The sequence below is a fragment of the Triplophysa dalaica genome, chromosome 2, assembly GCF_015846415.1.
Source record: "Triplophysa dalaica isolate WHDGS20190420 chromosome 2, ASM1584641v1, whole genome shotgun sequence".
NCBI classification, from domain to species: Eukaryota; Metazoa; Chordata; class Actinopteri; order Cypriniformes; family Nemacheilidae; genus Triplophysa; species Triplophysa dalaica.
The window spans coordinates 3,061,138-3,085,897 of record NC_079543.1 but is presented as its reverse complement, the minus strand read 5'-3'; the positions used below and the strand labels follow the sequence as shown (position 1 = coordinate 3,085,897).

At 39.7% G+C, this 24,760-nt stretch overlaps 2 protein-coding genes and 1 long non-coding RNA gene across 6 annotated transcripts in view; 1 reads left to right on the top strand and 2 right to left on the bottom strand.

Moving 5' to 3' along the window:
* Positions 1–15,978, top strand: part of LOC130413550 (uncharacterized) — a 24,523-nt gene extending 8,545 nt beyond the window's left edge. For 3 of the 4 annotated variants that reach the window (XR_008905505.1, XR_008905509.1, XR_008905506.1), the window contains 3 exons: positions 5,760–5,955; positions 15,660–15,770; positions 15,842–15,978. This is a non-coding gene — a long non-coding RNA (uncharacterized LOC130413550). The remainder of the gene's footprint in view (positions 1–5,759; positions 5,956–15,659; positions 15,771–15,841) is intronic. The other variant, XR_008905508.1, reaches the window with a different exon arrangement.
* samd1b (sterile alpha motif domain containing 1b) lies at positions 176–9,285 on the bottom strand. The gene is made up of 7 exons (XM_056738804.1): positions 7,311–9,285; positions 5,824–6,079; positions 4,426–4,508; positions 4,122–4,182; positions 3,117–3,213; positions 2,663–2,783; positions 176–2,445 (listed from the first exon to the last, which is right to left on the bottom strand). The coding sequence occupies exons 1-7, from the start codon at positions 8,433–8,435 to the stop codon at positions 2,296–2,298; spliced, it is 1,893 nt and encodes a 630-aa protein (XP_056594782.1). The 5' UTR covers positions 8,436–9,285; the 3' UTR covers positions 176–2,295.
* prkacab (protein kinase, cAMP-dependent, catalytic, alpha, genome duplicate b) lies at positions 9,808–24,760 on the bottom strand. Its single transcript, XM_056738814.1, has 10 exons — positions 24,290–24,760; positions 20,481–20,542; positions 19,930–20,058; positions 19,748–19,846; positions 19,578–19,660; positions 17,358–17,484; positions 16,106–16,201; positions 15,869–15,991; positions 15,582–15,746; positions 9,808–10,696 (listed from the first exon to the last, which is right to left on the bottom strand). Exons 1-10 carry the CDS (start codon positions 24,333–24,335, stop codon positions 10,571–10,573), a joined length of 1,056 nt encoding a protein of 351 aa, XP_056594792.1. The 5' UTR covers positions 24,336–24,760; the 3' UTR covers positions 9,808–10,570.

Genomic DNA, 24,760 nt, shown 5'->3' with positions numbered 1-24,760 from the left:
CATGCAATATTATGCATAGGGTTGACATGTTCTTTTAATGCACTTCATCGAGAAGATGTCTTTTCATTAAAAAACAGGTAAACTTGACACAGAGAAACAATTGCGGTTCAGTTCGAAAGATCAGACGTTCTTTCAAAATAAAACTTGCAGTGTGAATGCAGAAAAGGGGAAACTGGAAAAATCGGATTGTTTAATAACTTGCACATTATTAATGCATTATTAAGTTTTTTTGTGATTTTGAACCTCACAACGGATTCTGAACTAATGTTGACTTGTAATTATATCAGCTCAATGGCATTAACAAATGGATCCCAGACTCAATGTTTTGGTGTCTATGCTGCCCTCTGTTGGTAGACCAGGGGGTTATCCTCTCCTTTTAAGTAAGGCTTATTGTGCAGGTATAGTTCACCTAAAAATGAAAGTTCTGTCATCATTTACTCACCCTCTTGTCATTTCAAACCGCTGTTACTTCCTTTCTTCTGCAGAACACAAAAGAAGTTATTATGTAGAAAGTCGGTAACTGGCCCCCATGCACTTCTATTGTGTGGACACAAAACAAACGCAAGGAAATGGGGGCCAGTAAATAACCTTCTCCAATGTAACTTCTTTTGTGTTCTGCGTTTTGGCTATTATCTCAAAGGGTGGGTGAGTTTTAAGTCAGTTCTCTATGTTTATCCACTTTTTTCTCACGGTCATGCTTAACTCGGAATAAAACCACAACTAGGGTATATTGGGAATATTTTTAAGTTTGCCTTTTAACTGGGGTAAACATGAAAACGAGAGACTTGTAAGACATTTCTACAATAAACACTGTTTTGGTGACATTTTACAGAAGGTTTTTGAGTTCAGCGTGAAATGTGTTGAGAATGTTTGACTTAGGACTTAGAATTACATTGTGTAAAGTCTACATAATTATGTAAATCAAAGTACCTTTGCACATTCGAGTCAAGGAAATACAATACAAAAAGAACACACAATAAAAAAACAAACCAAAAATAAATAGTTGTAGACAAATAGGATTTCAAGTTGGTACAATTGTCAGCAAAACCAAATGTTTCTATAATTCAATATCCGATTGACCCGTTTCACAGTGCAATATAAACCCATCCAGAGATCCTTCACGATTTAAACAGAACTATAACAAAATCACTCGGTAAATAGTAACAGTCTCTTTTATCAGTCCGATCGATCCATCCAACTTAATTTTTTAAGATACAGGACAATGGAGCTAAAGTTTACAATTCAATGTCTTCTGTTTGAAAGAAGTTTGTACGCATCCACATCTCCCACTAAAGAATTTCGCATCATGTTTGAAATGGAAACGTCCATACTTACTTAATTGTTTTATACAAGCTCTGTCCTCAGGTCCAACAATACAACAAAAGCGATAGTTTGATGTTTTTGATCAGTTTTAACGTTTCAAAGCTGCAAAGCTTTAGGGTCGCCTGTAGACATTCGGATACATTCTGCTGGTGAAGGAATTCGATCATTTCTTCAACTTGGGACTTCACCTCAAAAATGAATATTTACAAATGTAACACAGCCATCAATTGTGGCATTCCAGAATGATACGGATGGCAAATCCGAGATTAAAGGTGACCTGCGGACTTTAAAGGGATGTCCTCTGTGAGACAGGACCACTGTGTGCAAAAGATCTGCATTGATGTACAGTCTTCGTTGATTTGTTTGCAAACTGTGGAAGACAAAAAAAACACTGGATGCATTGAATGTTTATAAATCAAGTTCTTCTCGAATCTGAAGTGGAAATTATCCGGTCCGCATCTGAGGTACAGGAAAGATTGGAGTAACAGGTTGTCCCTCAGCTGGTTCAGAAAGTTCACAATGAAGCTAGGGAATAATAATCCAGTCACCATTGTCCTCCCCAAATGTAACCCGACGTCCAGCTTGTTCATCATTGGAGGAAATGAAACAAAACAATAAATGTCCAGAATTTTGATTTTGTTGAAATATTTAAAACAGACAGTACTGTCCTCTACCCGAACTAAGATAAAATCCAGTTGATGAAATTAACTTCAGTGTCCCGAGCAGCATATCAAAGCAGCACAAAACCGGGAATCATTCAAAAAAAATGTCTCATACTATGTCCACAGTTTCAGGTGTACATATTATAAAAATGTGTGCATGTGACTGTGTGAGAGGAACACAAATTTCGGAATGTTTTTACTATTCAGGTGGAGAAAAATCCGCATCGCATCACTATATACACGTCTGGAATCTGAGTAAATATTGTTTGAATAATTTCATTCATTTGTCAATAGCTGATGTGTGTGTGTATCAGCAGAAAGCTTCGTCGTCCTGGAAGTGGTTCCTCTGAAGAACTTTGACATGACGTTCATAGATCTTTAGGGCAGGACCGAGCCTGATCGACAGGCCTGTTAGCACATCGTTCCTCTGCATGAGGAGAAGGGATTTTCCATCAATTTCCTGTCAAAAAAAAAAAAGAACCGTCTCTTTCTTACCTTTTATATAATCTAAAGAACCTTTATTCACCACAAAGAACCTTTTGTGAAACAGAAAGGTTCTTTGGATGTTAAAGGATCTTAATGGAACCTTTTTTTTAAGAGTGATGGATAATAAATACAAAGTAAAATTTCTTTCCAAAGTCCAGTAAAGTAACCGTTCAAGTGTTTGAATTTTGTACCTGTGTCCTGAAGGCAAGGGCTTGCTCGGGGAATCCAGCTGCATGGAAGTAGCTGGCCACATCTGCTACCGTCCAATCAATCGGATTCACGCCACTTGTCTCTAGCTTCACAAAGCCGCCTCTGACACAGCACAAAACACAGAAATGAAGACAACCAGCTCTGTTTCCAGGGAGAAGACTCGATGTCTAAAAGTATTTTTCTTATTATGTCACATTTCATCGTAAACTTTGTGTTGATAAAGCACAGGGAAAAAGTCAACATCATGACTCAAGACCAGACTTTATCGTCTCTTCTCGTTTTTAACAATCCTTTGACTGGTGTCTCATTTCTTTAACTGTGATTCATTTCTGTTGATTCTGTTGGAAGGTCATTTGGTTTTTCACATAGACTCTTTTTTTTCAAACAAAGCCCTTTCTCTCTCTCTCTCTCCTGTGCCGTTTATATTGTACTCACATTCCTTCATTCATCCCTCGTTCTTCAGCTGCTCCTGGGGAGGCAGAAGGAGTCAGCAGACATGATGAAACTCCCACTTCCAGCTTAATTCCTGAACCTGAGCATAACACAACAAAACACGCGACTATATGAGAACATAACACATAACAAAACATAGACAACTATAAAACCACACAACATAACAACTATAAAACACATTTAAATAACAACTATATGATCACATAACATAGCTATATGAAACAAAATCACACAACTACATGAAATGTAGTTCAATCGATATGTAAACAAAACTGCAGAACATACAGAACTATATGAAAACAGACCACATAACATAGCCTACATATATATATAAACACACAACCATCCAACATACCCAACTATTTGAACACAAAACCACCCATCATACACAGCTATATGAACAACCAACTACCCAACATACACAACCATACGGACACTTAAACATCACAACTATATAAACACAAAATCACCCAACACTCAGAACGACATGAAAACACAACATACTCACAACTATACGAACACAAAACCACCCGACATACACAACTATATGAACACACAAGCACCCAACCCAAACAACTAATGAAAACAAACTCAAACAAAACTCCATGAAAACAACCCCACACAACTGTATGTGAACAAACACGCACAACTTTATGAAAACAACAACACACACAACTACATAAGCAGGTATCACAAAATTATACGAAAGCACACCCACGCAAATACACAACTATATGGAAACACAATCACACAAACCATAACACCAAGGGAAATAAAAACATCCACACAACAAATGCTCAGCATAAACATACAAACAAAATAAACAGTCCACAAAATAGCATCAAATACAACCAAACACAACTACATTAAATTAAACACACACAAGCTAATAATAGATGCTTCATAAATCCCATTTAAAACAAAAACAATGCAGTTACATACACACTCACAATATAGACACACAGTAGAATACAAACACACACTTACAGTTTCTTATAGGTATTGATGATGGAGCCGTTACACTCTCTGACATCACAATTACCTGATCCTGAAAAAAATGTAAAGACAGTTACAGAAACATCGACATTACAAAAATTACGATTTTTTACAAATTTGTGTTGGACACTCTGTCATTAGTGACATATTGTACTATACATAAAAAAAAGTTTATATAGTACTATGAATAATGTACACTGTTTTTTCTGCCATAGAGAGAGAGAATAATAGAGAGAGAATAAAGTTCATTAGCATCAAAAAATATATATTTTAAATGAGTAGTGCCTGATGTTACCTCTGTGTTAGGATGTAGTTGATCAGGTGAAGCTGTACTGCTCTCAATACAAGCATCCTCATGCTCAGCCGAAACTGTATGCTCTGAAATAAAGAGATTTTATATGATTATTTCTGGTTATGATATTTCAAACTGACTCAATCATATCTCTGTAAGATAGACATCTACTGGACATTTCTGTGTTCATACACACATATTTACTTTACTTTAGATCTACTCACACATGTGGTTTGTCTGTATTTTAACAAGTGCACTTTAAGATGCAAGATATTTTCTTAACTAATTTCTGCCACATTTTTTTTTTTTTTTTAGAAAAGTCAGACAAGAAATATGAAATGTCTTTTGCAATAATGCCACCTGGCTGAAGTCAATTTCAAAGCACTTAGGCTTTGTTCAGATTGCCAAACGTCTGGTTTTTACAAACCATCCTCCATGTGTTGTTCGAAATGGAATTAAAACTGGATTTCGGTGCGACAGTCTGAATAATCAGATTGCATTTTTCGTTTTCGGGACATGTACGTAACGTCATACACAAAGCGTAATACCTTCTTCAGATTGAGAATGAACTCATTTACACTTAAATGAGATGTTTGCTATGTAATAATCGGTATAGTGAATGGTTTTACGACTGTTTATACAGAGTATTCCTTTGATCATAACATGTCATAAAAATGGTTGTAATGAAACGTCTAGATAATCCACTCATAAAAAGTCTTCGTAATGATAATTTTGTCCTCTGTTTCTATTCAAGGCATTAAAGACTTGCTCGGGTATGTCTAGTATTTTAAAGTTCTGCTCCAGAATACAAAAAAAGGCTTTCCCGTGAATCAGGTATCGTCTGAATTTAAAAAGCCAAGCCGTGAACGAAAATATATTCTGCATGTCATTTTGAGGGGGGACTCTTTGGTAAGGTTGGCAGTAGGTCAACACTTGAATGAGACCAAAATTATAAAAACCGTATCCATCAGACATTATATTTGTGTCTAACAGTACAAATTTGTACCACATTTTCTTATTTTTTATGATTATAGGGGAAATATACTGTGACATTAGTACAGTCAACTGAAAACAATTTATAAGTGGATGGATCATTTTGTTAGATTTGACTGGTTATGGAATTTGTTATTGTGCACTGCGGTAACCGCTGTGTCTGTGACCTGATGTTATTTACCACAATTGTGCGAGTGGTGCTACTATAGCAACAGCACTTTTTTTCTACTCATACTTTAGGATTGCAGTAATCATTTTCTCAAAAATCCTGTCGAAAAGCAACCACAAACTTTCAAAGACTTTTAGTTTTGAATAACTATCTATTTTGCTCTATTAATCTTCAGATTTTGCTGTACTAAACCAAGGCTGCAGCTGTCGTAAAAACATAAAAAGAGAAACCGCAAGTACCTTCAGTTCCACCCACGTCTACTTCCTGTTGGGAGCACTGGTTCGACGACTCAACAAATGAAGATGGCTGGGATTTCCCCTCAGATGACATTGTTGAGACGGTGGCATTATCGGTCACAACCTCCCTGTCAGGTGAGATTGGCTTAACACCTGTCGGACCCCCGTCGGTGATGTCCTCATCTTTGCTTTCTAAACTTCCCGCTTTTCCATCCTCTTCACCCTCGGTCTCCATTGGTTCTTCATCCTTCAACTCTTCCTGCAATGCAGGAACGGACACACTTGGCAATCCATTTAAAAATGCTCTTAAGGGACTTTAAAAAGAAAGGCCACTTTAGTAATGCCTTACTGACTAATGTGTTGGTTTAAAGTACCTCGGTGTGACAGAGGTTAAACAACATCACATTAAGCGACTTCAGGGAAAATAAAGAGACCAAGTACTGATTGCCGACGCCCCCGTAGCAGGATGCGCGCGCCTCCCAAACCGACCGACCCTGATTCTTATCCGTGACGAGGCAACATGCAATGACACGAATTGCGGTTTACACCCCAACAACAAATCTCAAACTGGCCAAATGTCCGCTGTAGATTTCTTGCCAAAAATCTTCATTAGATAACAACCCTTTGGCAATGCACCAAGTAACTCAGTTGGTTCGTAATCAGTTTGGCGGTAGTGACTGCGTGTGGGACAGCGCTCGAGAGATCAGATCAACGAAGAGCGGATAACAGCGCAAATGATGACACGAAACACGACGGACGTGCATTAAACTGACTGGATGGAACGGAACTAAGAGGCTTAAAACTGCATGCGCAGGTTGCGCTCCGCTTCGGCTCGTCGTGCAGCGAATTTCCGCCATCGCAACCGCTTTTACCTCGTATGACCGAAGTACCGCACGGAGATAGATACTCACTCTCTACAGTGAGAAAACAGACCCGAGCCCCGGGTATCCTCCTCCCTTTTGCCTTTTCCGTGCGCGTCTAACTTAACAGACACCGCCTAGTGAAAAATATCCAGTACAACTTTAAAGGCACAATAATCGTCGTCCCTCCCCGCAAATTCCACTTCGCCACGCTGACATCCGTGTTTCAGTCACGCATCTCGACGAGCGCGCTTGTGTGCGTTGCATTGAGTGTCTATTAGAGCAGATGAACAAGAGAAGCGACGGCGCCTAGCTCGCACGCACGCACGCAGGCGGGCGCTGCCGAGCGCGAGTCCGCACCTTTTGTGCCGAGACGCTCAAGTGAAACAGGGCACGCAGACAGTTGCGGCGCACAATTGAGCCGTCGCTCCCCCACCGTTTGCACACAACAAGGTCTCAAAAACACACGAAAACTGTTAAGATGTGTTGGCGCACACTTGTGCGCGAGAAAAGAGCGGAAATCGGTTGGTGCGGGCTGTCTCGTCCTGCGCTTCTTTCTTTCGCTTTTTATTATTTCATACGACGGCGAGGTGTAGCGTCGCGCGGGACGTGCGGTAAATATTAAGTTACCTGTTTTGCGAGATGTCTGTCCTGCAGTGCGCTTTTCAGGAGTCGCGCGGACGGCTTGGCCGCCCCCATCCCCCTCGCGAGAAGAGTGATGTGGCCGAGGCGCGTTCTGCGGAGACGACCCCGCTCGATCTCTCGCTCCAGCACCACTTTGACGCGGTTGCGGGTCAGCTTCTCGCCGGGCACCCCGGTCTGCGTGCTGAAGTATCCGAGTATCTCCTTCAGTCCCAGTGGCGCGTGGCCCCGTGTTGCGGCGGAGCCCCGGTGTCTCTCGGACAGACTTCGGACCGCGTCGACGAGTCTATCGCCCAGATCAGCACTCTTCTCCTCCGCGCAGCGCGTCCAGCTCGCCTTTGCTCCCACCTTGAGTTTGGGTTTCGGGGGCGCGGAGGGCTTGTTCCTCAGAGACGGGCTGCTTCTGACGGCCGAACTGGCGCTCGAGCAAGTTTTCGGTTCTTTTTCATGTCTTCCCTCCTCCTCGTGGCCAACGCCGAGCGCATTTTCTCCTTCGGCCCGTGTGCTCGCACTTGAAGCATCGCAAACAGCCGCCCCGTCATCGCGGTGGGGAGAGGAGCCGTCCCCCCCCGCCTGAGCGATTAATCTCTTGTCTTTCGGTGCACTTGCTTTGACGCTCCCCACTGAGCATACCGTTGCGCCACAACTAACAAAACTGTTTCCGCTAGTCACTGGCAAAATCTTTTCTTCCTTTCCAAAAGTGGAGACGGAGATTTGGGGGACGGGCTCGGGGCTCTCGGGCTCCTTTTCCTCGCAGTCCTCCTGGTCCGTGAGACTGTGCGCGCTGTCGCCGTTGTTATTAAAACTGGCGTGTTTGGTTTGTTCAGCCACCGACTCGCCGCTGCCGCTGCTGCTGTCGGCTTGCTCCGTCCTCTTTCGGCATTTCCTTTGCACTTTCGCGGCGTTGCGGTACGAAATCGAGCCCTTGTAGCTAACTTTGAGCACAGTTTGCTCCTGGATCAGTTTTTCTAGTTCAGCCCTGGTTTGGTCCGGGTCTGACCCGTGTCTCCGTCGGACCATTCTGCAGATCCTCTCCAGGTCGGGTCGGGCTTTTCTCGAGCGCAGTGAGTCGATGGTTTCCAGGATCCATTCGCGGTATTTTGGCTCCGACATGTTGCGGTACTGGTTCAGTTGGCTTTGGCCGTGCGCCTCTCTCGTCTCCGAAGTGACGCTGAAGGGCTGCGATCCGCTCAGAGCCCGGCTGGGAATGAAGCGGAAGCCTCGCTGTACGCCTGCGTTTAACCACTTTGTGCGCTTAAGGTGGACTATTTGCGAAGAGACTCCTCCGTCAGCGCTCCGCGCCGACTGATTTAAGGTGGTATTGTGGAGTTGCTCGTTTTGCGCACCTTTTGTTCACGCTCACGCTGCAATCCATCACACACACGCGGGGCGTTTTTACGTAACCTTCTCCGTGGGTATTATTTGTAGCAACCTTAAAAACGACCATGTTTGTAATAGTTTAAAGATTCACGGGTAGATGTCAAAGAGTTTACGATTAAATCATTTTTCGTCTTACTTTAAAACTCACCACGTCACTGACAACGTTTAAGAGATTAAAGGTTGAGAAAATGTAAACAATAAATCTTTAATATATTTCTAAAACATTTTATAACTATTACATTATATTCAAAGGGCATGAAAATTAAATTCAAGTGATGAGAGGAAATCAAATGATAAAAAAGCACAAAATATCTGTTCAGGTTGGCCTATACCGAAAGACAGGAAGCAGTTAAACATAGTGATGGATCTGTTATGGTATGCTCAGCCATTTCACAGCTCTTCGGTCAAACTGAACTTTCTGAAGTTGTGCTCAATGCTCAAAAATGATGCTCTTACATGACAACACATCAGTAATCAGGAACTCTTTATCTCAAATGTAATAGTTGGCAAGAAATGTTCTTTTAGAGTTTGAAACATTTTGGTGTGAAAGTGTTCCCATCATCCCTCAATTTTCTTCTTGTTAAAAGGTGCGGTTTCCCACTTCATAGAGTTCAGGAGTCACACGGTGACATTGCAGACAGGACGGCAGCTATTCTGAATGATGGGCCTTGATGTTAGTATAGTGCGAGGTGTTTTATTGACACAGACAAAAAGGACATGAAACCTGTTTTGTATTTATAGTAATACTTTATTGGAATGATTCTTGTGGTGCAAAATATCACAATTGACTTGAACCATGTCCTCAAGAGTAAGCACTGGTATCCACTGAGTTCTTCTCCAGCTCAGGAGATTTTTGTAGCCTAGTGAGTTAAAGACTTGCGTGTAAGAAACTCTCACCCAAAAAGGAGCAAGATGCACTGCGCCCGTTCGGAGAGAAGACTCTGTCTATTTAAAAATGCACGAATGGAAGAAAAAAAGGGGAGGGAGATGGCGAAAATAAATTGCGAATTACGCACGAGCACGTGCGCTTTTGTCAGGTGTTGGAAAAGCACATGAAAACCGTAACTATTATGTTCATGACAATACTAAACGAAAGTAAAGAAAAACATTCATTCCCTCGTCTGCACCAAGGCTTACCGCAGTAAAGGCTGATGGTCAGTCCACGCACCGCAGCCTTTAGGGCTCATGCTATCTGTCAGCTCTTATCAATCAAACAACTGATCAGTCAAAATATTGACATTTGTAGGATTTCATGGCACATTTTCGTAGGTAAAGTTCAAAGTTCGTCAGTGAATATTTTACAGAGAGTGCTGGAAAAGAAGGAAATAAAAGGTAAAGTGGTGCTCGTGTCATGAAATCATGGCTTCGGTTCTTTGCCATTTTCACTTTGTCATCCCTTCAGTGCATTTGTATGAATAAAGAAACACATGACGGTATTCAGGACCAAAAATATTTCGGTTATTACACAGGAATACATACTTTTATGTCTTTTTTGTTGTGGTGACCTAGTGGATATCATTCACCTTAGCAGAGACTGCTCAAGATTAGCGGTATCTCTCTATAGACGATAACTAACCCGTCGCTCTTTGTGCAGTAAAAACTATTTCAGTCCACTGGCCAACACGGACACCCTATCCAATCCATCTTGATGAATATCACATGAACAAAGATAAAAAAAAAATACAAACATGATTAAAATTGTGGAGATGATAAAAGGCCTCACTGTTTATCCCTGGAGGTCCTCTCCGCGCTTCCGCTGGTTTCTCTGCCGTTTAACAGGAGGAAGGATCGTTTAAAGATTCATGCACTTTTTCACTTTCTCTCCCCACCTAGATTTCGCTCACGCTATTTCTATATAATCTCTTCCTCTAAAACTCGGCAAATTCTTTCGCACACTTCTCCGTGAACGACACACGGATCTCTTCTTCCTCATAGTCGTCGAAGTTGCTGGTGTCCCCCGGACCTCTGCATTTAGGCACAAACGGGGCCTCCACCTAATAAAACAAACACAAGGAAATTAATACTTCACCTGTACGTTTTTGGTTTGCCTTACAAAAGAATACATACTGTATAAATGTGACACGAAAAAGCGACCAGCTGTCTATTTATGAAAGTTTACTAAAATTGTTAATGAAAGTGTCCTAACAGGGCTCTAGACTGCGACCAAATGGTTGCATTTTACGACTCTTTTAAACTGCCAGTGCGATACCTTTTTCTTAATGGTTGCACTGGTGGGATGCCAAACTGATCAATATATTATTTGTGCGTATTATAAATGTAAAATCAATGCAACATCAAATGTAACTCCGGCCCCCCCAAAGACGTAGCCTAATGTGTGGGTGTAAGAGGGGCATTTACCATTTAATGCTATGATGAAGCGGAAGGATCGACAGAGCAAACGAGTAAAGCGCTTAATCTTGCCGCCTGCAGAATACAAGAGTTTCTCCGGCTAAGGTACAAAACATGTGTTTGGGTGTATTGTATGCATGTGAAGCTAATGCAGGAAACATGCATTTAAACTTTAATCACTATACTAATGTATGAAGCTCTCTAACAATAATGTGCTAAGCAAACAAAATGTTAAATTTTATACATCATGTTAAATCCTATTTATTTGTGAGTCGCTAAATGTGTATCAATGCAGCTTTCATGAAGAATAATCAATAAAAGCCTTCTGGTCTCGCGGGTTGTTTGAGATATGTGCACGCCCAGGGAGTCATAGCACAAAATACTAAACAGAGTTCTCTTTCACGCCTTCTTACTCTGAAATGGACATATAAAAATTCCCATATTTACAAGAATCCAAGTAAAGCAAGTCAGTTGCGTGAACAAACGGTTGGGCAACAAAATGCATGTGTGTTATGGCGTATTCACACGGTACGCGGCAGTCGCGATTATCCAGTTCATTTTTTAAAGGGAAACATGCAGTAAGCGGCAAACACGGGCCGTTTCGTTGGTGGAGGTGGTGCTCGTGCATCCAAAATCCTGAACTTTTCATGGCTTTTTGTGGCAGGCACAGCTGAAGATACAAATATTTAATCTTTTTGTGAACAGAAGCAGCAGCAACATCGGCATAAAGGCGGCTGCCGCTCGGCAGTTCCACCGTGGACTGTGTGAATGGCCCATTATAGTGTAGCACGGGCAGCAGCATAATAAAGATCTCCGTTTATAATGTTCATCAAACAACAAACGACAGGCCCAATACACTCACTGATATTAAATGAATTGTGTTGTCTTATAGGAGTTGTTCACAACAAATAAAGGAAGAAAGAAGCTTTAAGAAAAATGTGCTTTAAAAATGGTGAAGTGTTGAAATTAAATCATAAACAAGGATTTGTATTCATTTCTAATTTAATTATTAATGTATTAAACACATTTGAATAAAGTTTTAGTGATTCTTTTTTCTTACCTCAACCCATGACTACCAGATTAAGGGCTGGTGCCACCTCTCTCAAATGTTAGTGTAGAGCCCTGCCTTAAAACCTGTGACAAGCTACAAAAGATTTTGTGAATCGCTTGTTTTCCTTTTTTGGAAACCAACTTATAAAATCCTTTTTTACATAACGGTACATTATTAATCTTTTGGTCATGTCTAGGTATGTGAATTTTTAAATAACAATAATTGCTGGGACTTTCATTGTGGTACACAGCAGTGTTGAAATAAAAAACTTCAATACTTCAATGTTGTCCTCTAAATAATACAATTTGACTGTTTTTTTCAAAAAACTTAAATACTTAAAATTTAAATATTAGTAAAAATCTATAAAGTAAACAGTTTCAAGTGCAAAAGATCACAACTATACAATTACAAAAAAAAAAACTGCGATGAACAATAAAAACTCAACTATTATTTTCTGGGCTTGCATTTACATTTTTTACATGGCAGTTGCCAGTAATTTATTTGGCACATTTTAGTCCATATTACAATGTAAGATTGACCTATCTATGATGATTGAAAATCTATTTTTACCCGTCACTATGGTGCAAGGTGATATTACATGATAATTAGCATGTTTGTGAGGTCATCTAGTCGTACATGTATTCTTTGAACTTACTGTATTTTAATACCCAATAAAGCTGAGGTCGTTTACATTTGTAATGTTTCTGTTGTCAGACATAAAATACTAATTACAGACAAATGTCCAGTCAGTTACAATGACAGGTGCTCTTACACGCTGTTTAGTAATCATTCATTCATTCATTCACTTACAAGTAATTTTAAGCTGCTGTTTGGTCATGAACGGAAAAGACGCAGAAAGCCTTTTCAACTCAAGGTTTATCCGAAATGGCGCTGGTCGCTATCGCTCTTCTGAAGGAAGAAAGTCTGTAAACCCCTGGACATATTTAAGCAACCATTTCAGCTTCAAGACAGGACGCTGTGGAATAGCATCTTATAAAAATCCTCATGTGCAAGAATGTAGAGGTACAAGTAGATAAATAATATTTGTTTAAATACTGCTCGTACCCTTGTTGCATTGGTAACTAATAAGAAGTTTGGACAGTTTAGTAAAAGTTTTAATCTCGTTTTGTAGATTCATGGTTCACTACTGTGTCTGCACCACATTTACGCAGCGTGTATGGAACAGAACTGAAGAACTTCTGCTTTAATGACATATTTAAACATCTTATGTCTCTCTCTCTCTTCTGTAAGCACGGGGCAAGAAAGTCACAGGAATATGTTTGCTATTTCACGTGTTTTTGAAAAGCGTCAGCTGCCGTAAAAAGGGCCGTGTTACCAGATCATATATTGTTGAAAAGAACCGTAAACAATGACAAGCCCAAAACAAACCTACACATCGACCCATTTAACACAACTATGCGCAACTGTTCACTTTATTCACTATATAATGTATATGCAACTTCATAAGAAAAGACTTATGCAAACAACAAATGTGTTGCTCTTAAAAATGTAAAAAATAGCAATACCGCGAGGGCCGCTGTGAACATATGAACATAAACAAAACACTGCGTCTCTGTCTGTGTTTTAGTTCAAATTGCCTCACTTAACCAGTCTCAGCAGATACGTATCAAACGGATTAAATTCTTGGGATTCATGAATCTTGGAACGAATCATTTGAGAGTCAGTCAAGAAATAATGTTAAAATAACTACAAATGATTACAAAATAATAGCGTTTTTACATCATCTACGTACATAAGCTTGTTGTTGGACACTCCAAAAACCAAAAAGGACCTTAAAAATCCCTAGTTATGTACTCAGGGCCGACCCGAGGCATAAGCGAACTAAGCGTCTGCTTGCCCCAATCATTTTTTTACAATTAAATAACTTAAAACAACTTATATAAATGAATGAATAAATCAATTAATGAATATGAATGAATAAATGAAATGAATAATTCAAGATAAGAAAATTCTGATTTGCCGACAACTTCTGCTGTGACTGCCAGCGGTTGAGTCATGCGCAATTGCGCTTAGACACATTTCGTGTGCATTGACAATTCGCGCCGGCGCGCAAGTGCATGTCACTGTAATTAATAAATGACAAGCCATGTCACAAAAAAGGATGTATCTCTCTGGTGCCGAAAAGAGAAAGAAGAAAAGGAAAGAGGAGGAGAAAAAAGAGCAAGATAAAGGTATGTTTGCGTGATTAGTGACAAATTGTGCTCACGTCACTTGAGGTAGCGGCTAGTCATGACTCGTGATCTTATATAAGCCCTCACAAGAGCTAACGTTAAATCCCCACCATCAACAGTGAAATATCTTGCATTATTAATATACATTTATCTAGGTGTATTTCACATATTGATAATAGACATCAGTTTAAGTTGGAGAAAACAGCCGAAGGGGAACTTAACCTTATAAGTTAAAGGGAAGCCCCACTAGCATAGCTGTATGTGTTGAAGTGAATGTTAAAATATACCAATACCATGTTGGTTGCACCAATACATATGAATGTTTGTCTATTTTGGTTTTATACAGCTTTCCTGTAGCTCAGTGGTAAGAGCATTGCGTTAACAACGAAAGCTTGTGGGTTCGATTCCAGGGGATAGCAAATACCTATGTGAAATGTATAGGATAAAGCAATGTAAGTTGCTTTGGATAAAAGCGTCTGCCAAATGTCTAAATGTAAATGTATTTAAAAGATTGCACATTTAATTTACATTTGCATTTGCACATTTGCAAATTATTTATTTCTTGTTTTGTGACAGTTTGTATTCAGAAGTTTAAGAGTAAAGTCTTCTATTTAAATATCGTATTGAGTATTTTTATTCATGTATAATATAACATTATAGCGTGACATTTGTGTCAATAATCTTCAAGCACAGCACAGGTGACTCCGCGTGCTGGGAGGGGGCCCCCAAATCAAATTCTGCTTAGGGCCCCCAAGAGGCTTGGGCTGGTACTGTATGTACTCTTTAAGGCTTTATTTTGCTTCTGAAGAAAATGTATATTGATTTAATAATTGTTTAGTTAATATTTCTGCTATATGATTCTGTGATATTTCTGCAAAACAAGACAAAAAAAAGTTTTTATTGGTTGCAGTGCACTTGTAACCTGTTTTAATATATAAAATTAGGCACCATAATGACTATTATTGGTGTTTGCAGAAAACAGGAGAGATCCGCCACTTTTAAAAAGTAACTTTTACTTTTAGTAAATTTTAACCAGGCTAATTTTACTTGTACTCAAGTACAATTTCATCAAAGTAGTACTTGTATTTGAGTATGATATTTTTGTACTATTTACGTCTCTGTTTATACATGCCCCTGGCTCCACACGGCGAGTCATCCCGCGTGGGTTTTCCTGAACGGATGAGGCGTTTACGAGTAATGAATGGGAAACGTACGCGTCCCTTCTTCCCAGGGCAGGGGTACCTCTGGAAATATTATGGGTAGCTGTGTTAAAAGTGTGTTTCTCACCCTCCGCTGGTAAATGGCTATCCAGTCAGTAGCGGAGAACCACTTGTGTCCTTTAATGTCATTAACTCCATTTTTAAGGTTGCCATAGCGTTTCGTCAGGTCCACCTGCAGCAGGTTTCTCAGCAGGTCCTTCAGGTCAGAACTAAAGTGAGATGGGAATCGTACCTGTGAACAAGACCACAGTTCAAAGTTGAGTAAAGCTTGATTACTCACGTTGGTTACAACAACGAATTGACAAACAATTCACATTTAACTTACAGAATCAACGACCTGCAAAAAAACCTCACCTTTCCTGAGACGATCTTTTCGTAGATCTGGATGGGTTGATCTGCAAAAAATGGAGGGTAACCGGCAGCCATCTCGTACATCAACACACCCAGAGCCCACCAGTCCACAGCCTTATTATAACCCTGTGAGAAGAGACTCATAAGACCTCCTTTGTAACACAATCATTTTATTGCCAACGAGCACCCGGTGTAGACACCCTGTTAGCTCAAAAGAGAAACAGGGACCGCTTGGCTCACCTTGCTGAGGATAATCTCTGGGGCGAGATACTCTGGTGTGCCACACAACGTCCACGTGCGACCCTTGACCCGCTTGGCAAAGCCAAAATCTGTCACCTGAAACAAAGTTGGAGCAGACGGCCCAATTATATATCTGTACAACGATATGGATATAGGTTGAGTATGTAACAATTTTTGGATGTAGTGACTGAAAAAGCCGTAAGGGGGCAGCATAGGTTAGATTACGAGAGATGAAACATGCTTGATGTACTAGATCTTTTTGAAGATTTTTAAAGGCCATGTTCTACTATCCACTAGATCTCACTTTTCTTTTCACAACGGGTGGATATTACAACAGGGAGGATTTTGTGCATGGATTGTTTAATTAACATGGCAGGTATGTAACATTACCTTCGCATTAAAGGAAATGATTCAATTTCTAATTTTGTGAAATCTTGTTTGTTATACTATGTCTTAAACGTAGAACATCAGAATTCAATTTTTTTAATTGAAAATATGACCCTGGACTCATTCTTTCATTTATGACCCTGCACTCATTTTTATACTCTTGCATTTGAGTGATGCTGTGTACGGTACTTTTGATACCTATTATGATTTTATTTTGACTTTTTTTTATCTCTGTTGCTTTTTATCTAACATTTTATTGTAAAGCATTTTGAAACAAAAATTGTTGTGTTAAAATTGTGCTCTATAAATAAATCGACTTGACCAAAAAACCTGTCATTAGTCAAATTTGATGTATGGTTTGTTGGGATATGACAATATTTGGCCGAGATACAACTATTTAGAACTAAGGAATCTGTGGGTGCAAAATATCAAGATATTTAGAAAATAACCTTTAATGTTGTCCATCAGAGGCGCTGTAGCAGGCCGTTGTTAAGAAAAAAACAGGTTTGTTTTAATACTCTCTATTGTCTTACCCCTGTAATGATGTTGTGCAGAGGAGATGAACGCGAAATCTGAAATTCTTAGCTTTACATAGATACCAAACTTGAGTGGGTAATTTTTGTCCGTGATTTTGCCGCGTTCCACTTCCAAAATAGAGATTAGATATATTTATCCTAGGAAATTTACTAAATATCTTCATGGAACATGATCTTAATTAATATCCTTTCTAATAATTTTAAAAAGACAATGAAAATCGATAATTTTAACCCATACTATGTTGTTGGGTATCGTGCTCCTTATGACTGGTTTTGTGGTCCAGGGTCACATGTTATATATTATAAGTACATTGGCGTGTGTGTGTTACCTGGATATAGCCCTGCTGATCTATGAGGAGGTTCTCTGGTTTAAGGTCTCTGTAGATCAGGTCAAGCGCGTGGAGATATTCAAATGTCAAAACTATTTGTGAAGCATAAAACCGTGCATGAGGTTCACTGCATGAAAAAAAGATCAAGAGAGAAAGACTGTGAAGACACGTACCATCAGGACGTTGCAGTCTAAGACAAGCTTCTTACACAGAACTCCGTGAATATTGGCATTTATAAACCATGTGGACAGGGTTATCATCATGAAGTATAAACTATAACAACGTTTATGTAAATCAGCATCAAATAATAGATATTACAAAAATGATAGAAATGTCAACTTAGAAAATTTGAGGGACTAAAATGAATTAATGGAAATAAATCAAACTGAACAAAAATGAAAATATAAATATCTAATCTAATTGAAAATATAAATTAAAACTAAAATAATAATGCAATTGTAATACTAAAATGCACCTGTAGGCCAAAACTTATCTGACTGTTGATGAATCTGATAATCAAACTGAAATCATCCAGTAGATGCTATTCAAAAAGGGACATGACAAACTTTGTCTAATGCAAAACTACATTTAAAAGCTTATGTATCTAAATATAGCCACTATATGTTGCGAAGTGGTTCGTTTTTATTTTAGTACACCAATAATATTGAGAAAAGAGTGTCTGGACACAGTGAGATGAGATCAAACCACAGTTAACAGCATCTCACATTACACACATTAGCACAAAGCCTTCAGTACAAATATCTTGTTTTCACCACCAGCGGACTGGAAGTCCAAACTTTTATGGTACTAGCTTGTTAAAGTGATCTTATCCTGTATATTACGATTGCAGAAACTGCATAAAAGTTGGCAGGGATGAAGATCGATTAACATGCTGCATGTGATCTGATCTTAACATTTTTGAAATGCAGACCTATTTTTGTCATGCCTCAAAACGTATACGCTCAATTCGAAGTTTTCGTAATTATTATTTTTAAACATAATACAAGCATGTGATCAGCCAAGGAAAAAAATAAAGCAGACTGCACGCACCCTCGCCCAAATGTTACACTGTTCGAAACAGGCAACTGTTTGCCAAGAAAATATACTTTCCACATAGGAACACGAAAATTAAACTATTATAATTACCCAATTCTGACTTGCAATTTAGGAAATATCAATTCAATTGTCTGTTAGTTTAACAGTCACCTAAACAATATTTAATAAAATAGGTTGATGCCTTGTGCAAATATCTTATGCTAATGTCAAAAAGAGAGATTAACAAACGGCACCCAATGAGTAGTTTATATTAGGCCTACTATGGATTTTATTGTAAACAGCAACAATTCTTCCATACACAGCCACTAGACGGTGCATCTACATCATTCACACAGCGTTTATCCGCATTAATCCGCATGTAATTAAACATTTGCAAATGCTGTTTGTGGTTTTAGTTCATTTAAATGTATGCATTCAGTAAAGACTACAATGCGTTTTTATTACACAGTGAGTGACTAGATCGGCCATTTGAGGTTTCACGAATTAAATCACGGAAGGAATATAGACGTCTCAACTTCCAGACTCTGGATTTTCAGTTCCCCACTTCATAAGAAATGACACCAGGTGCTTTTTTGAGAACCAAAACAACTGTGTACGTATGTATAGGCTAATGCAATGCAAGTCGCTTTGGATAAAAGCGTCTGCCAAATGCCTAAATGTAAATGTGTTCGGCCTCTATTTTTCATAGACTCCCTGGATATATAAAGATAACTGGCAGAATTATGTTCTGAATAACAAGCGTGTACATGAGGTATAGAGCGTAGAAAGGAACTACGCTCCTGCTGGCCGGTTAAATGATGACTACGCGCACATCCCCAAACCCGACACAAATTAAAATAAAGCGGTTTAGGCAGGTGATCCCAGCGGTCAAAAAATACAGAAATCCGTATTTATATGGAAAGCTCAAATCCCTAATAATAGCTTTGTATGAGGACATAAGGGAAATGTTATCCATTAAAAGCTGAAACTCATTGCACCTTGCAAATCTCCTTTCAATTTAAAATAGTCAATGTGATTGTATAACAAGAGCATTTTATATTTTGTGCTAAACTTAATTCAAAACACTTTAAAGTACTTTTTTACATCGAGAAGGTTTACACAGAATTTTCCCTCTTGGAATAATGAAGTGCATTTATTTGTATGTTAGAATGTAAATATATTCACCTGAACCTGCCGATTCTACGCAGGTGTGAAAACATCTCTCCTCCCTGAACGTACTGCATCACCATGTAGAGATTAGTGTTATCCTAAAAGCAAACCCACACATACACGCGTTCAATATCTTCCATGTCCTTCTGCGTCATCCGGTCATTTGTGTTTTACACTAAATTTACCTTGAAGGAGTATTCTAGCCGCACTAAGAACGGGAAGCTGACGGCCTGCAGTATCCTCTTCTCGTTCAGAGTGTGTTCGATTTGCTTCAGCTTCACCACCTTATGCAACAGTGAAAACGACAACAAGGTTTTACATATTTGTTTCATCCCAATGTCATCGCTTAAACATTAGCCCCGCCTACCTTCTGTTTGTTGAGGATCTTCATGGCGTAGTGCTGCCCGCTCTCTCTGTGTTTGACCAACATCACACGGCCGAATGAACCAGTGCCCAGAGTTTTCAATCGCTCAAAGTCCTCCAGACATGCTGTGTTCTGCGGGACAGACGCACAATTGTATCGCATTCTTACACAATTTGGTCAAACATAGTTTCGTAAACTATGAAATCCAAACTGTCTTATTGACTGTTGTCCTAAACAATCTATCTCTACTGACAATCGACAATGTTTTTAGTCGTGCTCTTTTAATGACACTAATAATTTAGTTACTTATAAAAAAATATACACAACTCTTTAGTTTGTGATAATGACCAGATGATCGTGTGCAACGTTATACTGTAAATTACTGTAAATAAGGTGGTACCGAAGCAGAGAGTGCACACACCTGCATGCTTTGCATTGGAAAGCATGTTGGTTGAAATAACCAGCTGACACATATAGGCCCTAACTTACTGTATATGTATATATATTAGCACCAGGGCGCTCTTTCTACCTCCGACCCAAATGAGATGTCTCACCTGTGCAGGACCCTCCCACTTCCTGAGGAAATCTTCTTTGGCAAAGGCCAGAAACTCTTTTACTGTGGGAAGAGACACATACATAAGTTACGTATCTCAGTTATTGATAGGACTTTTGAAGCATTTTATGCACTGAATTTAGACACACTTTTTTACAACGTAACATGCAGACGGTGGAAATAAAACAACTGAATGATTACAGAACATTTTAAACATCAGATTTTCTTTGCTGATGTGGGGGACAAATCATATGTATACACAGACGCCACTTTTGATCGCTCCAGACACATCGACATGGCCTCCATCCTGGAATGGTCATCATTTCAATTGCTTTCTATATCTATCTATCTTTACATTTTCGAAGATGCTACAACATCATACAGACTCTGGTTGAAAAAACTTAAATGTAAATTCCAGAAGATAGGGATAACCTGTCACAGAATAAAATTTGTGTTTTTTATATGTATTATCTCAATACAGGTTTTAAAAAGGATGGTAGCCTTACTTTTTAATTTTGCATTATCTTGTGTTAACTTAACAATTGTACTGTTTGGGCCAGTGGGCCTACATAACAGCACGTAACACTTGATATTCATATATGTGACAGTAAATCTAGGAATCCGATATGTGTCTGTGAAATCCAGGTTAAAGTGTCAAAATCTAAATATGAAATGATGAGCATCAAAGTTTTATTTCAACTGTTAATTTCACTATAATTAATATTTTTTACACTTCCTCTGTCAATATTAATTTAACGTTATCGATGTTATATTTTCACAGAATGTTCTTTCCATTTTGCAGGATCATTTTATGTAGAAAACAGTAAATCACAAAAAAATATGACTTGGATTTTCACAGACAGGATCACATGGGCAGACAGTCAACTTGCCCTTGAGTGTTCACCGACCACCTTTGACTGTTTCAATATGGCGGACGACTTTGGCAGCTGCTATGGAGTGGCTCGGAGATTAGTATTCTAGTGGGCAAACCCAGAATAATGCGCCACGCTGGTTCCCTCAACCGAAACCCTATGCATTTTTCACATAGACTTGAAGATAGCAAAAAATAAGATCTGTGATTAACAAAACGCGTTTTGTTTATCAAAATCATCTTTACACAATATTTTTGAAGTACAATCGGCAGAAGTAAACAGCTAACACAAGGCTATAAACAGACTACACTATGGTCGCTCAATATTAATGTCACCACAACCTAGCCTTTCACCAACTTTCTCAAACTAGTCAAATTTGATGAACAGCTGTCCTTCAATGATCACATTGCAAAGGAGCATTATCGTTCATGCCGATACGCCTTATTCAACATTAGAAAGGTTAGACCCTATCTCACTGACCATGTGGCACAACTCCTTGTCCAGGCCCTGATAATCTCAAGGTTGGACTACTGCAATGCTCTCCTTAATAGTCTTCCTGCAAAGACCATCAAACCACTACAGCTGGTTCAGAACGCAGCATCTTGCCTCGGATTCCAACAGTCAAAAATGATTCATGTGATTTCATCTCTCTCCACTGGCTACCGGTTGAAGCCTGTATCAGATTCAAGTCACTAATGCTTGCCTACAGAACTATCACTGGATCTGCACAGGCTTACTTTCACACCCTCCTACACCCATCAAGAACCCTGCGTTCAGCAAACCAGCAGCGTCTTGTATTGCCTTCCCATAAGGGCATTAAATCGCATTCTCATTCACAACTCCTTGCTGATGGAACACTCTTCCTAACTCAGTCCGGTCAACCACATCTCTCACAACATTCAAAAATCTCAACAGGTAGTGGTCTAGCTTTTGCTGAAACTAGTAACTCGTAGTAGCACTCATTGTATTATTTCTCCTGTATGACATAACGTTTGTACTGCCCGAACTCTCTGTTAGTCGCTTTGGATAAAAGTGTCCGCTAAATGACTAAATCCAAATATATAGCTCAATGGTTACAGCTTGGCGCTAATAACGTCAAGATCATGGGTCCGATCCCAGGGGATTGCACATACTCAGATACAATATATAGTATAATCGCTTTGGATAAAAGCGTTTGCCAAATGCATAAATGAAAATATTAAAACGTGTTCCCTGGTAAGTAATTACTCCGTGAATGAACGCCCAACAATGATTTTAGCGATTTGTGTCCATGTTGCATTATTTGTGAACTTTATATTCACGATGACGTCTAACATCCCTGCCAAAGAAAGTAGTCGCTTTTAGCAACATGTTAGCAACCACCATTTTAAAGACATTTTTAAGTTTTTTTTTTTTTTAAATCACATTTGAGGCAATTATTTACACAAAATATTTAGAGGTTTCGTTAGACAGACCTTATTTGAGGAAATTTACCAAAAACCCATTAAAAGCACCCATAGACTTTGTGGCGATTGAACCAGAAGTCCAAAAATACATCATCTCTGCGGTACTCTATTATAATGAGGCATCTATGTATCAAACAATCAAATTTTCCAAAATATTAAATAAACAAATGCACAAGATTTTAATAGATCAACTTCTCATAAAAGCCTTTTATACTAAAAACTATATCCAAACTTTATACAATAAATGTCTTATGAAATCCTGGAATATGGTCCCCCATGCCACATGACCTGGGTTAAGGAATATTTAATGCTGAACATGAACGTTCACCTACGTTTTACGAATGTACAGTATGAGAAAACGCTCTTTCTCTTGCCTGCAATCTCGCCTCTGTCTCTGACATGTACTGTATGTGTTCAGCATGCAGCACAAAGACCTGAAAATTCTCCAAGATTCAACTTAACCCGCCAACTTCCTCCTAACACCCCTCCATCCAGGCAAACATCTCAAATCTAATCTTATCCACACACTTAGCACAGCGCTTACTGAATCCATCCAAGTGTATAACATCTGTACCCCAGTGTTTTACGCTGATGGACTTATGGACTTTTGCACCCTACGCCTAAGCGTAGTACATCCACATTAATGTTTACTTTATGAAACTACAGGATATATGATCTTGAATACTAGCATGTAACTGGTGTTGTTGTTGTGTCTGTTATGGCCATGCAAATGTTTTTGTTTTTTTCTATCGGAAAAAGTGTGAATAGCTAGTACGGCCACGACCATTAAAGAAACAGGGACATGTCCCCCCAACACACACCATCTGCACCTACATTCCACAATTTCACTGTACAGTCATTCATAAAGAGTGCCATTATTTACATTTAATACATTTTGCACTATTATAATATTTCAGTGTCATCTATCTATAAACCCCAAAATAACATACAAAAACAAAGTCAATGTCATTCAGGTGGTCTCTTCCTTTAGAAGTGGGCGGTTCTTGGCTAGAACAAGATGCATTGTAGACCATACTTCATGCCAGTAGCTTACAGTAAATCCGGCTATGCAGAAAAAAACTAATACAAACTGAATAACCAGCCTTCCGTTACCCCAAAATATTGATGGATACCACAGGGTTTACAATGTGGCCTGATGAACAATTTCAAATGTGAAAAGCTCAATAACAGACCAATGTTAGGATGGCATGATGCTTCTGGTTCTTCCTGTTTTCCTCATACACCCACTGCAGCTTAAAAACACACCTGTCTCTCTTTAGATCCGTCAAACACACACACAAGTGCATCACAAACACACACAGGGCACAACACACCAAACCAAGCGCTTTCATTCTTCTAGCATCAACACATCGTTCGCCCCTCTGATCGCCATGACAGCATCACCAGAGGTCGGATGAAGCCTTCGATCGGAGCGGTGGTGTCGATAAGAACGATGACTAAACAGAATCACGCGCGAGCGTCAAAACACTCACCGCTTTCCATCTCGTTGCCCCGTCTGGCGGCCGGCGTGTTGCCCATGACTCTGGGCCTATCAGGCGCTGGGGAGCCGCAGGTACGGAAGGATGCTGCCGTGTCTGGTCGCGCCTCTCACGGTCCGTACGGGCGACTGTCGTGTGCCAATCGGCGTCGAATTTGAAAAGAGAGGACGTCGAACCCTGCTTTTTTCCAGCGATCCTTTATGAATGCAGCAGCATCCGCGTTTAAAGGGCGGACGGGCCGCCAGCATCAAACCGGACTCGAGCGTCCTTTCCTGGCCTGGCTATCCGCCGCCCGCGGCCCCGCAGTCTCGCTCTCCTCCCCTCGGGGATCTTCCGTGAGCGGCGCTCGCGGGAACGTTGACGTTCCGGGGTAAAAACCGCGGCGGTAAAATCACGGAGAGAATGCGGGTTCAATGAGAGACCATCGCTCATGCAGCTGCGCTTCCCGTGGCCATCGACAGAGAC